Source organism: Solea solea, chromosome 9 (genome assembly GCF_958295425.1).
Source record: "Solea solea chromosome 9, fSolSol10.1, whole genome shotgun sequence".
NCBI lineage: Eukaryota > Metazoa > Chordata > Actinopteri > Pleuronectiformes > Soleidae > Solea > Solea solea.
In genome coordinates, this window is record NC_081142.1 from 9,341,980 (window position 1) to 9,356,941 (window position 14,962).

Consider the following 14,962-nt stretch of genomic DNA (forward strand, 5'->3'; position numbering starts at 1 on the left):
GGTGATGTGTTGTTTCAAGCCTTGAAAGCAGCAGAACACTGTTGAAATGACTTTGTGCTTTCATTGCCTCACAATTACCTGCACAGTGAAAGAAATGGAAAGTGAAAAGCCCCTGAGTAGAGGGATGCTGTGACAGCACTCACATAGGCATGGGGACTGCAACACAGTGACAACCCCGTCTTTTCCTGACATATGTAACCCAAGTGCCCATGATGCAAAGTAAATATTCTACCTTGTCGCTGTATATTTCTCTGCATCCCCTCCTTAAGCTCACTCATATTTGTGAGAACGCTGAGATCCAATATGCAATATCTGAGCGGCACTTGTTGTTGAACCACTTGTCAAAGTTGAAAACCTGATTGTGGCAGCTAGATTATTATTATTATGTTTTATTCTCTCCTTGGCAGAAGCCTTTATAACCAGATTTCTTAATGTTAACGTGGAAAGCATCGTCACCTGGACTCTTTGACATACTTTCCGCTAGTACCAATTCCAATCCAATTTATTTATGAAGCACATTTAAAAAAACATGTGAGTAGACACGACATGTCACCCAAAAGGTGCAGAAACAAAAGAGATTTAGTATCAAGCAATTAATCTAGCTGTGTCTATTGTGTCGTTGAAGAGGAACTCACTCAGAAAACAGGTTGTGAATTTGAAAGTTCCAATATGCTCATGTTGTGAAGACACAAGTTCTTGCATTTCTTGCAGGGGCTCGATAACAACACACACAGAAGGAACGTGGTTCCACTTTCTTCTTTGGACATTTGTATTCTACTATTTATCTATTTTTCTACACAGTTAATATGTTTTTTGATGCCATATGATGCAGAATGTTGCACATTGCTCCTTTAACATTTACAGCCCTTTCTAAATTTACGGATTTCATCAAACCAAGCACTTTGATCCAAAAGTGCTCATGACTGAGCGTGCACACATGCTGTAGTGTTCTTTCCGTTCATCGCACCATATGGACGGAGTGGGGCGAGTCGTCAAAAAGCCAGTTGTGGCAGGACCTACAACCAGCTGGGCATAAAACGTCTACTTACATTTGCCCGATGATGGAGCATTTGATTAACATGTTTAAGGCCTTGAGTATACAGGCTGCTGCCAAAGTCAATATCAGTGCCGCACTTGTTTTTCCCAAATGGTTTAGCAGGACATTAAACATTTTGACAAAATTATCAAACTAACCTTCCTCTAGTGTGGCAGCTTCTGACCTCATAGCTAAATGTGTTTACTCTGGCTCAAATTGGCCATTTGGACTTATTTCTTTGTAAAAAAAAAAAAAAAAAAAAAAAAGCTATGTCATTTTTCTAAAGTTGATATTAAAATATACCAGGTGAAATGCGTATAATTGGCGTGGCACATGTGAGAGTGTATGTACAGAGACAGTTGTTCAACTATGGTGGCCTGTGTTCACGAGAGCAAGGACTGGTGAATGTTGTCATTCTGTGCTTCCTGCCATATGTGGTTATATAATTGCAGAAGGGAGTCTCGACTGCTTTTACCCAAGTATTGATATTAGAGGCCCTCTGCAAATATTATTTACTGAGTTGGTTTGATGCCTTGGCAATGATTGACATGGGCTAATTCAATTGGAGTGGCAGCATAGATGGCATATATATTAAGAGCCCTCTGTCCTGAAGGGGGACGTTCACGACTTGTAACTCTATACTGTCCCTCTTCGAGCCATTATCATTCTCCAGTGATCCAGAAAACGAGCGTCAATCTTACAAAGGTCGTCACTCAGGGCAACATGTGGGCAGTCACTACTTTTGTGGTTCTCGTAATCAAGGAATAGTCTTTAATTAACCCATCTCATAAACATTTAATAAAAAAATTCTGATTATCTAAAGTCAAAATTCCTCCAAGAAGGATGGTGATTATGGATTGCTTAATTGTGTCTGGGTTATCTTTCTGGGACACAGAGAACACAGGGGCCCCAGTAAATCCTGAGCCCCAGCTGTGCTCTTTACATCGAGTCCTGCGGGCCTGGCTTAGCTTTAGCTTAGCTTTAGCAGGATGCTGTAGTCTGTCTCTCAAACAGAGACTTTGCTTGCTAACCAGATCCAGAAGCGTTCCCACCGATCGGGGCCAACGCAGCCCCCGTCATCCATCAGCAGGGCTTAATGGTTGGCTACAGAGGAGGGAGATGAGAGGGCAGGCAGAGGGTGTTTGTGGAGAATGTGGGGTCTGCAGAGGACAAGACCTGATCCCTGCTCCCTGGTGGGACAGTTTGCAGGTGGAGGAAGACAAATGAGGAGCAGAGCAGGACTCTTCATGAATCTTCAGGTTACTTTCCATGGCGTCATGCCTCCACAGTCAGCCAAGACTGCAACAATAATGTGAACAATAATGATGACGTCCCTACCCACATACCTCGGTACAAGTCCTTTTATCTGGACTTCTGAGGCTTCAGGGCAGCACCCAGGAACGTAACCTCTTTTTTGTGGATTTAAGTAAAGACCATCATTGCTGCACCAACTCAGAGTCTAAGAATGACATCAGCTTTCTCAAAAAAAATTCACTCTATGCAAAGTAGTTGAGTCAGCGTCCACCGGAGTGAGCAAAGGGTGAGGTCTCACAGACTCTGCCCTTAACGAGAGACCTCACATTAGCATCTCTTTCCAACACGGTCCTCATACAGATTAGATTAAAGTAATTTACATACCATGTTTTGTTCTCTCTCTAACCTTTTGAACTTCTCTGTGTTTATGAAATGTATTCCATCAGCCTGATAAGCCTCTGCTCAAAATCCCCACTATCTCTACCTTCAGGAATCAACAGGTCAATGGTCAAACGGCTCTCACTGCAGTGGGACAGAGGTGGGTGGGCTAGCTGGAAAAAACCAAGAGAATGCAGGATGGTCAGTGAAGGTGTATCTGAGGAGAGATTAATGTGGCATATGAAAGATTCCCCTCGTACCTCAACAGGCTTGAGTAGTTAGCAAGCTAGAGACTAGTGAGACCAGGGCCGGGGGCAGCTGGCAGTGATTAGCTTATGATTCACTTTAGCTGCACAGAGAGGCAGCTCGTAAAAATATGAACAGTATAACTGTTTCCCGAGTTTGTGCTGACAGCAGCTCCTGGGGGAATGGTGCTCTCTGCAGGAACACATGGCCATGTACTGGGCCCGTGCCAGCCTGTGGATTAGCCACGGTCACTAGCGGCTAGCTTCTTCAGCACTGAACCGACACATGGTGTCACACAAGCTTCTTCAGCTATGTTTGGACAGACGTGGAGGTCAAGTGTAGTCCATATACAGTTAGGTTTTTAAATCTGATACCTTAATGAACACTTTCACATTGACAAGATGGAACTCAGAGTAAAAACATCCAGATAATTATCCGAACTTTAATTTCTTTGTTTAATTCAATAATCCGGTAGATATAGGAATTTGGAAAATATTGTTGGAACTATAGAGCAGTGGTCTCAAACTCAAACAACCTGGAGGCCAATGAGTGTCCAGTCTGATCATGAAGGGTCGGGTTATGTGAAAAAAAGTTCAACCATGTGGGAAATTAGCTTAAAGTCATATCACAATAACGATATATCCAAGTGAAACTGTTTATTATGATATGGAACGATACACAGTTCTCAATTAAAAAAAAAAAAATCTTGATTCAAATTGAAATAAAAAATTAAATAATACATGGACTGTAATAAAAACACTAAACATGCTCATATAATTTTAAGTTAAACAATTGAACATTGGGCCAAAACATATGTATCTCCATCAGGCAAAGTATCTTCAAACATCTTCAGTCAGAAACAAAACCCACATTTGCTGCCTTGAGCTAACAATAATGGGGACGTTGTCTTTAATCACCAGCTTGTTATGGAGACAAATGCCTGTGAGAGACGTACTCGTACTGTCAATATTTATTGTGCATCATTTAAATTTTAAGAATTACTGCTTCTTCTTTGAGCCTAACATATGCAAGTAGTTGTTTTACAGACATTTACTCTCCAAACCTGGCTGTCCATAACAGCAGTGCTTTTATTTTTATTGTTCAAACCAAACATTTAGTTTTAGTTAACTGTCAATTCTAGCAACAGAATCTATTTGAATAAGTTCTCTTGAAATGAAATTTAAATGTTTTTGTGAAAATAAGCAAATATTTATCATCTAATGGGCCAGATACTGATGCTGAAATAAAAGTTGGAGACATTACAGCTACTTAAGTCACTCTCCATATGATGAAAATCCCAGATCACTGCGAGAATATAACATCGCTACCAATTTCATAGGAATAATTCAGCAACTGAGCAAAACACTATATCTCCCATAGTAATCCCCTCTAGATAAGATAAATAAGTAAGAGTTGAGTCTGACAGCTAATTAAAATGTTAAATACATTTACCATTGGCAAGACCATTTTGACTTTGTTTACCCTTCGTCAGCCACTTTGCCAAACACCGTGTTCGGAGCCACTAAGTGCCAGGTGGGACACCCCTCATGCCCAGAGCAGTAGGTCATGTTATGGCCTTCAGCCAGGCCGGCAGTGAGTAGTCATCTGATGGCTCAGCCACTTCCAGTAACCCCCTGTCATCACATTCATATAGCGCTCAGTGCAAACCATATGCTTCCACACAGCAGCAATTTATGTGTTGGCATTCCTGATTTGCAGTCATGATAGGGTACCAAGTAGCTGCTGAATATTTCTGGGGGGGGGGGGTTTGCCTGGCTTGTTGTTTTTCGGCAGCTCTGTTGGCTATCGCTCTGGAATTTACACCACACTGCTGTTTATTACATTATTGTTAAATCTGCAATATGAAGTCATAAATTGTTGCTCATTTTTTTTAGTTTCTTGTAAACGTTCACATTTAACATTTAAGTGTCTGAATAAATACCAAACATGTTTCTCACTTGTGAGTAAATATATCACTGTGAGGCAGCACAGCTTTTGTACTGATGAAGTAAATGAGTTATAAAACGCTTGATATATGTTTTTTTTTAAGCCTTTGGACAGAGCCAGGCTAACCGTTTCCCTCTGTTTACAGTTTTTGTGCTAAACTAAACTTAGTTTCACATTGGTTGCACAGGCATGAGAGTGGTATCAATTTCCCCCCATTCAACTCTTGGCAAGAAATGGAACGGGAGTCTAAGTATTCTTTGTAGTGATTAAATTCAGACGTTTGCCACATTACAAGTGTTGACGGATGTTAGTGTAACACGGCAAGACTGTGACATGTCCATAAATGTAACTCAGGCACTCACTTAGACCTCAGACAGACACATAACATGAGGCACATAATCTTTTCAGCAGCTTAATTTTTTTTGATCACTCCTGGAATTTCAGTTTCATGTGCACACAGCAATGGTGGTGTTAAACATAAGTAACAGTGATAGCTGCATACTTTTCATATTAGATGATGTGATGTTATGCAGAACTTGTTTTCAGACCATGCGGGGAGCTTCTGCACAAGCCAAAACAAGCATCACTTATCAGTTATCACTATTATCTCTGACGCTAAACATGGCAGAATGAGTCAACTACAGTGATTTCAGTCGTTTTTCATCATTTGCTTTAAAGTTTTTGATCTTCAGATTGGGTTTTCCTTGTAAGACAGAGTGAGCATGTTCCTTTTAAATATTACTCAGTGATGTGGGGGTTTACTGGCCGAAATTGAATATGCTATCCATGAGTAGGTTTAAGTGTATAATCGCTTTAAAATAAAAGAAAACGGTGGGTTTTCATAGCCTTAGAATATCTCTGCAGCTGGATAAAACTGGCATTTCTCATTTTGAGGCAGAAGCTTACTATGCAAGCTTAGTAATATGGTGCATAAACCAATGAAGAACAAAGAGGAAACTGCAGAGTTTCCACATATTTTGTGGTGTATATAAAGGCCATCATAGCTCCCTGACATGCTAGTGAAAGGGAAGGGTGAGTTGAGTACTCCTGTTAGTTGCACTCTGCAGTCTCACCATTAGTTGTGATTGCACTGTTTGGAGTAACATTCTGTGTGTTTTAAATCTCAATGAGGTTTTTTTTACCCGGTTAAATAAAGAAAAACAATAATAATAATAGATATCAATAATTCTAACACACTGGACCTTTAAGATTATGCTTTATCAATAACACTTCATTGATAAACATGGACAAACCTTATTTAAGTGATCAAGGTATCACCGAATATCCTCAAAACACAGTCACAGATATATAATCTTAATATTCCTCTCTCTAATGTGATTAATGTAGACAGGATCGTGCTTTCATTCTGCGGGCCTCAAAGCCCGGGGTTTGTGCAGTGCTGGTCAGCGTGTGTGTGTGTGTGTGTGTGTGTTTGTGTGCATGCATGCATAGTTGGGGGGGGGGGGGGGGGGGTTTCACTTGAATGCACCCTCTCCTGTTTGTTGACTTAAGATCATAATATGTGGTAGGAGGACCACTACGTGCAGGGAGCCCAAGTTTCCACACGCCTGGACTGTTTCTTCTCTGCGTTGAGGATCATTAACTGCCCTGCTGAGTTAGTCCCGTCGTGTGGTTAGCGGGCCAGCGTGTAGCGCCAGCTTTGATTGCAATGTCATAATGCATGAAGCGTTTTATTGAATAATTGACATTGTCAGCAAAGAAGAAAGATACACTAAGAGCTTTAAATGTATATCTCACCCACCCTCTGTGTCTCCTCCAGTGTGTCTGCTCCCCTCCAGTCTCCTGGGATAAAGGGAACAGGAACGCCTCCGCCGCCTCCTCCTCCTCCTCCTCTGGAGAAACAGCATGTTCACCCTCACCAAAAGCCCTACTCTCACTATCACCACCATCAGCCTGCTAACGATGGTAAGACGGACCTCGAGACATCTGACTAAAAGCAACTTGTTTAGAGGAATCGGTTTTGGATTGAATTTTAAAAGCGGTTATTGCAATTTCAAGTTTATTATCCTGAAATTGTTCCTCGGGCAGGTGATTCATCACCATGCAGTATACGGTGTCCTCTGAGAGAATGCACAACATTACATCACTTGTACATTTATATCTAATCATCTTAGTGTCCCTTTACCAAAGCTCTCCACCAAACCCACTCAAAAGCCCTCAGAGAGAGGAAGTTAGAGCAATGATACTGGTCTGTAGTTGTGCCGGAGCAGAGAGAGGACAGAGAGATTAGTCAGAGACACAGAAAAGGGGGGAAACCACATGCCGGAAGCCTTTTCCCTGCTCTGAATTAGCCAACAAAATGCTGGCTTATGAATTCAGCTGTCTCTCAGCACCCCAACATCGGAAGGCTCAGCTGTCACTCCTGAACCTTTTTCCTAATGCCTTAAACACTGTTTTCCCTGTAAAGATCTACACATGGACGTCTCTCTAACCGCGCTGTGGTCAGGGAGTTGCGTAAAAGCGATCCTGGAAAGGCTGTTCTCCCATTATCGTGACTCCTGCGGTCGATTCTGAGTATAAACTGAGACGATTGGGACAAATGTTACATACTATGGGCCTGGCAGAGTTAGCACGAGCACAAATATAGCATTGTCATAATTTGAGATCCACATTAAGTTTCAACCAGATGGAGCGGACGCTTACTGACCTTGGAAACAATCAGCCATAGACGATAGTGGCAGTTGGTCAAGTCTGGCTTCTATTTTTCTCCTCTCTCTCTCTCTCATTTCCTAGAATATCAAGGCAGCTTTCAGAGCTGCTTCCATTTTGGAGACTCTTACAGGATGGAGCAGACGGTCGGTGGTGTCCACATCCCGGGAGATTCTCACGCCTACACTTCCCATCAGCACAATGGCTTCCACATGTCAACGAGCAACGCTAGCTCTGCTAGTAAGTACAATTCACCAGCGGAGTTCGTATCATAACTGTACCAACAACCCCAATTATTTTATCAAGAATATTTATTATCATGTCAATCACAGGCTTCACTTTGACCCAAGAGCTGCAAGGAAATGCAGGGTGCCAGTTCTCTTCAAGCCCAGAGGAGAGCATCTTCTTCCAGGTGGGCAGCTTCGACCGCAGCCTGAGCCACATGTCGTCCATCTATACTGAGACATAGAGCGCTATCGCCACCACACCCACTCTTGTGCTCTGCAGGCAAATGCCTCACACATGCATCTTCACACACACACACACACACGCACGCCCCGATCAGCACTTCCACAGTTCAGCAGTTCCTGATTTTGTTTTGTTTTTTTTACTTACAGAAAGTGTCTAATATAATAAATATATATATATATATATATATGAAAACATTGTGAAGTTAATTCAGACTAGTGGACCGCACAAGATCTGACCCATTCAAACAACAGCATCATCACCAGGAAGTGATACTTCTTGTCCAGTAATTCAGAATACAAAGGATGTGATCTGATTCTGTTTCAGTGAAACTCCACACATTTTGAACATTCCAATTGGTTCGGTTGTCCCGAGCTTCTGTGACTGTGAAGGAAACTTTCTAGTGTGTGACAAAATAACCCCAGTGATGCCATGAGAGTCATTAAGGATCGGACTCGAGACAGATGCGTCACAGGCGGCGGCTGTTATGAATGTGGGATGTGCAGTTTTAAATATGTGACTATTTAGCCTGCGGGAAGAGTCTTCCCAAAGACACTGCTGAATTGCTAGGAGAAGTGTAACATCAGGTATTTCAGACTGAAGTCAAGGTTTGCACATTGTGCTTTCATTCTGTCATGAGCAAGTCCCCACACATCATGAAAGAACTACTGTTAAATGTTCAACCCATATGTCCTTTGAGACTTTTTTTAATCCAGTGTTTCAGAATTCTCCGAAATATGTTTCAATGAGAAAGCAATGAGTTGAATGTGTTTAATTTAAGGGATGCAATGAGGCAAAGAAACTACGTGGAAACGTCCTGTCGTTAGTCATTTTAAAAACACGGATGTCCAAAAGCAACAGAACTTGGCGTCAGAATCCCATTTATTGGTCAAGAACTCATCGTGTACAGAGGATTCTTCGACTCATTTACATTGGTGCTTACATTCTTACCTGCCTGGTCTTATACATGCAGGTTTTCAGCTTTAATACACAAACTCCTGACAACATAAAACACCTGAATAGACTGTAACTGAAATGCCCTCTCCCTCCTCTCCTCTCTCTAATCTGCATCGTTCAATCTATTTAAGACTGAAGTGTAGAAAAGAATATATCGTTTTGCTGTGCTGTTCTGTTTTGACAGTGGAAAAAAAAAATGTTTGCATTTTCTTGTTGTGTTTTGTGCTTTTGGGTTTGTTCCATGAGGAGAGTTTGGGCTCACTATTATATTCTGCGATGTTGCAGAACACAACCATTCTTTATTATATATGTATAAATGTACAGTTTGTTTACAACAGTCATTTGAATGTTTGTCCTTTCTCAGTTTAAGATATAATAAATTGTTTGATCACCTACTGGCTCTTATTTTTAATTTTTTTTTTTAAAGAAGTGAAAAGATTAGAGTTGTGTGTCTGTTTAACATACAGTGTAGGCACTTGGTGCCCTCTAGTGGACTTTAGTGGTGAGTACTGCAGACAGAAACTCTGAAGCTGGGTCTCATTTCTTTTTCTTGTTGAGGTAGCTCTGATAATAGAAGTTACTGAAGAGGATGATAAGGGTGACACAATAACCAAACACCAGTGTATTCATGCTGTCGGGGAAGTCGCACTCTGTGAACAGGTTGTAACCCGTGTGCAGGAGGAACATCACAAACTGCAGCTGGAGAGGCAACAAAGGAAGTTCAGGTCAGTCTGGCGTTCTGAAGCATAGAGTTATCGAGAGTGCATTATGTAGATGCTGTCACTCACCAGCTGCAGGCGTGTGATGTATCGCTTCCACCACAGGTACTTCTGCATGTGAGGGCCCACTGCAGCCAGGCCGTAGTAAGAGTACATGACAATGTGGACGAAGGTGTTTACCAAGCCGATGAAGAACGCTGCAGGATGTGGTATAATGGCATAAAATAAACATCAGTCAATTCAGACTTTAAACACTCACATTCATCAAAGTCAAGGGCAAATAGTGTCAGTACTGATGTTTAAGTTGAAACAAATAAAATGTGGAAAAAGTGAAAGGATAAATGCACTCAGGCAAGTAAGCATTGTTCATATTCAACCTAATTATGCATGTGTGATGAGTCAAAAGTACAGCATAGAATATTTGTATTATGTAAAACATTTTGAGCCCACTTCAAGTACAGTTGAGACCAAATATCATAACTAACAAAATCCCTATCTGAGAATCCGACTGTGTCAGTGTAAAACACTAATATTAATCAGATGATATTCAGTGATTAATGTTACTATTCAGTTTTACAGCATTTTGGCAAATATTGCACAGTGAAATGAAGTATTTGTTACCAACATCATAACACTTCAATCACTGCTTTACGCCTCTGAAAGAACTGGGAGTTGCAGGAGTCTGCAATCACAGTCTTTACAACTGTCCTTAATTGGTACGCTCCACTCATGGTGTTATAATAATGTTTTTATTGTCAACGAAGCCCATGAAAGACTGATATGTTAGCCCATGCAGCACATGCATTTACTGAGGATGTAAACATTGTTTTTTTTTTTGTTTTTTTTAAACAAAGGCAATGAATACACCCAAACACTAGAGCAAACGCATAGCAACGAAGTTGCACAAACAGATACTTCGGGGTCAAGTCACACACACACACACACACACACACACACAGTATTTACAGCTGCAGGATAGTCACCTCAAACTGCGCTACAGCGCCCCCATCTGTCTTAAATAAGGAACAAGTCATCCAGTGCCAAGGTGAGGCTTTTTCAAGAAAGCTCAGTGGCACTGAGGAAAATAATGGCTCACTTCAGTCTCTTGAGAAATTGGACATTTACAGTAATTATGTGAACAGCTGACTTACACTGTCCTCCGGCCACATACTTGACCCCCGCCCACCAGTTGAAGATCATGGTGGCGTGGTGGTAGACGTGAAGGAAGGTCACCTGGCTGCTCTTCTTCCTCAGGATGAAGAAGATCTGCTCATGGAGGCATAAATGAATTCATCCCTTCAATGGTTTCCATCACAACTGAGAATGTCTGAATGAATACTCACTGTGTCACTGAGCTCTATGACCTTTGAGAAGAAAAACCACCAGCAGACTCCGGCCATCTGGAGGGAGGAGAACCATTGATTTTGATTATTAGTCATTTCTTAAAGGTTAGTGAATGTGTTACGTAGCAGAGGTTATTTTACCCATGACCAGTCACCACATATCGTAACAAAAACACAACTGAAGAAATGCCATCATAAATATCAACACTGGAGATTGTCTGGAAATACCAACGAGTGAACAGAAATCAGCAGCAATAAGATCAGAGAAAAATGAATATAATTAGAGACCAAAAGAAAAACACAGAAATCCTGAAAATGTTAGTACAGCAGATAATACACTTGGGCTGAAACACTAACTTGATTAATCAATTACTAAATTAATTGTCAACTATTCTGATAATTGAATCATTTTGGTTTGTGGACTCAACAGCACATATGAGAACATCATCATTGATAAACAATGATCAACACTTTTATGAAAATAAACATAAACAATAATAACATGAAATTAAAGGCAATAGATATATTCAGTATCAGTTATGGTCCAAAACCCTGGACTGTAGAGCTGCAGCTAACGATGATTTTCATAATCGATTAATCTGTCGATTATCTTCCGGTCCATAAAATGTCCCAAAATGCTGATCAGTGTTTCTCAAACCTGGAAAGGACGATTTCCTCAAATGTCTTGTTTTGTCCAAAAACCAAAAATGATTGAGTTTTAATGATTTCTTTGTCATATGGAGCAAAGAGATCAGAAAATATTCACATTTAAGAAGCTGAGAAATCAGAAAACTTATTTTAATTCCATAAAAACACTCAGCGCCGATGCAATCCAAAAACTCTATCATCTATGTGCTTCCCTGAACACTGACTGTAAAAAGAAAGAAAATGATCAGTTATTGTGAATGATGAATGTTCATGTCTGAGCTATGTGGACATATTTGGGGATTTTAAAAAAGGCAAAAAAGATGTGTGTCATTTCGTAAAAAGATTGTATGAGGCCGATGTCGGTATTGGTGGATTCTCACTATATAAGCAGACTAAAAATAAATAAAACCGAGTGAGGATAAATTCATAGTGAATGATGATCATACGTACTCTCATGGCCAGTGGGCTGGTGCTGTAATCTACAGGCTGACACAGGTAGCTGTAGTTTGAGAGCCATGACGTGACCAGGAACTGGAAATATGACAAACAATCATTTCATAAAGTGATACGCCATAAATATAATCATGTGTGTGGTAAAATGCAAATATTTTGAATCATATTTCCATGCCCATGATTTGGCTTTCTGTGTTTAAACAAACACATGCAGCACACCTCGTAGCACATGTAAGCAGACAGGCCGACCATGGCGAAGTTGTAAACAATGAGAACAACTCTGAGGTCAACAGGTTCCCTGTGTTTCATCAGCCGGGGTCCAGCCCAGACCACACCGAGGTAAAGCAGGAAGATGAGTGACACTGGGACGGGGGAGTAGACCAGCAGCCACGGGTCCGTCCTCTTGTCTGAAACACACAACATTATTTATCACATGACAGGACACATATGTAGATACAATCCTTGACTTTTAAGGGCTGCCTTGATTTCCTCAAACTTAAACCAGTGGTTTTGTTTTACTGTGCACAGGAAATGTCAGGTTTCTCCAGTTTGTCACGTTCCAGTTCAATTCATGTGACCCTGTCAGTGTGTGTGCAGTTCTGTAAACATAAACCAGACTCAGAAAATGCAGAAACATGCAGTTGACTAAATAACTAAATGTTAAAGGGCCAACACTGAGTTTGGGCTACACTTGTGTACACTACACACACTGTTTTAGCCACTGCAAGGTTTCCTTTAACAAGATAATATCTATCTGAAAAGTGGCATTGTGGTGTCAAACCACGTGACGGGCCACAAACAAGTGTAACTCGCACACACTGAACACACACACACACAGTAGCTTGTGCTTCGTCTCAACTACAATTTACATTCACGAGCCACTTTATTAGGCAAAGAAGACACCAAGTAAAATGGCAGGAGTGACACTCTGGTGTGGCCCGTCTGATTCAAGGGTCAAAGTAATGTGTGTTCAGAGATGATCATCCTCAGACCTTGTTGTGATGAGTTTTTGATTATAGGTACCGATGCCTTTCCATCATGAAGTGGTTTGGCCATTCTCCACTGACCTCTATCATCAACAAGGCTTCTTTTTTTTTTTTACCCACACTACGTTCATATTACCAGGCTGAAATATGATAGTCATAGATTTCTAATGATGTTTTCAGTGCCATGTGGACACATAAACGTGATAGTCAATTCGCATTTGTGGCAAACCCAAACAACAAATCCACTGCTTTTTTTTTTAAATCTCCCACACATACGCTGTTGCTGTCAATAATGCCTGCAAAAAGGTATCAGTGCAGGTTGCTGTGGACCACGTCTGCACGCCTAAATGCATTGAGAAGCTGCCATTTAATTGGCTGATTAGACATTTGGGTTTGTGTAAGTTAAACCCTAACCTAATAAAGTGGCTTGTGGATGTAATATACGAAAATAATAATGTGGTAAATTTGTGGAACAATTACTGATATCTAATGCTGAGACTGCACACTGTAATAAACAGAGGATTCCCCCACTAACAGTATGAATGTGCTTCAGAAACTGCATAACAAATGCTGGTTCACACACTCACTCTTGTATTTTGCAAGAATCTGTACCTGTATATTTCTAGCCTGGTATCCTATAACATCAGCAACTACAGCACCAGGTCTACTGCTCCACTTTTCCTAAAAGTTCTTAGAATGATCTCAGAATCCGGTAAAACTGCTTTCTCCTTCTGTGCGCCATGGACATGGAATGAGCTGCAAAATACAATTTCACTGCAGATATTATCTTCTTTAAACACCCTTAAAGGTGTTTTATGGATTGTCATGAAAGGGTTAGGATAAAGGATCTTATTAGTATGACCTGTGTACTTCTGCACTTCACTTTTATTATGCCTCTCTTTATACTCTCCTTGTATGACTTCCTCATTCAGTTGTGAGTTGAATGTGTGGAATCGTTTTTTCTCCGTAACCACTCTTGTTTACAGAGATACAATGGGAACTTCCTGGCTAAATAAAGAATAAATAAATAAATAAATGTTCGACTTCACACAACCAGAGACTACGTTTGTCTGTGAGATTCTGGCTTATACATGCATCAAAATACTTGTGGGTAAAACATTTGAAATCTTTAATTTCTCCCTCCTACATGTTACACACTGGACCGTTAAGAGTAAGACTCAAAAATAAAGTATATGCACAGTATTCAGATGTGTGTTCACTGCAAAAGTAATGGAGTATATCTCACCTCCATTTTCCACTATCCACTGGTACACGGACATGTTACTGGGCACATCAGAAGTCATCTGAAAACACAGCAGAGAGCACGTTTCACACAGAGAGCGACAATTTAAAGACAAGATCACACACACACACACACACAGTGTTCCAGTGGTGAGGTTCAGTAACAACGGTGCAGAACCTTTGAAAAACTCAGCGAAGTTGAAGCCGCAGACGGTTCAGATCCACGGAGATCAGCCACTTGAGTCAACACGGACAGAGCAGCAACAAACCGGAGGATACAAACACAACAATACGTGTGGATTACGGATGAATCAAGAGCGAAAACTCGATCATTTCGTACTCATCGCCGTTACGGTCCTTGTGTTTTTCCGGAGGGCGGGAAGTTGTGGTTTTGAACAGTAGGGGGTGCTGTTTCCCGAAAAGGCATAAATGACTCATTTGCTGTGCTTGGTGTTATTTGAGTTCCTTCTACGCCTAAATGTATCCTGTGGCCTGTATAAATCATATATGCTGTATTTACCTCTGTGTGTGGATAAGAATATATTGGATATAAAATGCATAAATGTTCATTTCACTTCAGTTCAAGCGTGGTGTTTGTCTGTTTGTCAGAAACTT

General features: G+C 40.9%; 2 protein-coding genes across 4 annotated transcripts in view; one reads left to right on the forward strand and one right to left on the reverse strand.

Annotated features, from left to right (window-relative positions):
• The window catches only part of LOC131465404 (zinc finger protein GLIS3), a 71,238-nt gene extending 62,463 nt beyond the window's left edge, over positions 1-8,775 (forward strand). For 2 of the 3 annotated variants that reach the window (XM_058638047.1, XM_058638046.1), the window contains exons 9-11: positions 6,642-6,787; positions 7,616-7,771; positions 7,864-8,775. In XM_058638047.1, coding sequence (XP_058494030.1) covers positions 6,642-6,787; positions 7,616-7,771; positions 7,864-8,000 — 439 coding nt within the window. In that variant the 3' untranslated portion in view covers positions 8,001-8,775. The remainder of the gene's footprint in view (positions 1-6,641; positions 6,788-7,615; positions 7,772-7,863) is intronic. The other variant, XM_058638048.1, reaches the window with a different exon arrangement.
• An 88-nt stretch (positions 8,776-8,863) lies between these two features.
• Positions 8,864-14,745, reverse strand: elovl8b (ELOVL fatty acid elongase 8b). Its single transcript, XM_058638049.1, has 8 exons — positions 14,526-14,745; positions 14,352-14,409; positions 12,339-12,526; positions 12,117-12,197; positions 11,019-11,075; positions 10,827-10,941; positions 9,745-9,872; positions 8,864-9,655 (listed from the first exon to the last, which is right to left on the reverse strand). The coding sequence occupies exons 2-8, from the start codon at positions 14,407-14,409 to the stop codon at positions 9,494-9,496; spliced, it is 789 nt and encodes a 262-aa protein (XP_058494032.1). The 5' UTR covers positions 14,526-14,745; the 3' UTR covers positions 8,864-9,493.
• Between the last annotated feature and the right edge of the window lie 217 nt (positions 14,746-14,962).

Excerpts from the sequence above, each read along its gene's own strand:
- elovl8b (XM_058638049.1), bottom strand. The coding sequence starts at position 14,409 with ATGACTTCTGATGTGCCCAGTAACATGTCCGTGTACCAGTGGATAGTG. Across the intron at positions 12,198-12,338 it reads CTGCTTACATGTGCTACGAG|TTCCTGGTCACGTCATGGCT; the intron begins GTGTGCTGCATG and ends TCATATTTCCAG. Across the intron at positions 9,656-9,744 it reads ACATCACACGCCTGCAGCTG|CTGCAGTTTGTGATGTTCCT; the intron begins GTGAGTGACAGC and ends TTGCCTCTCCAG.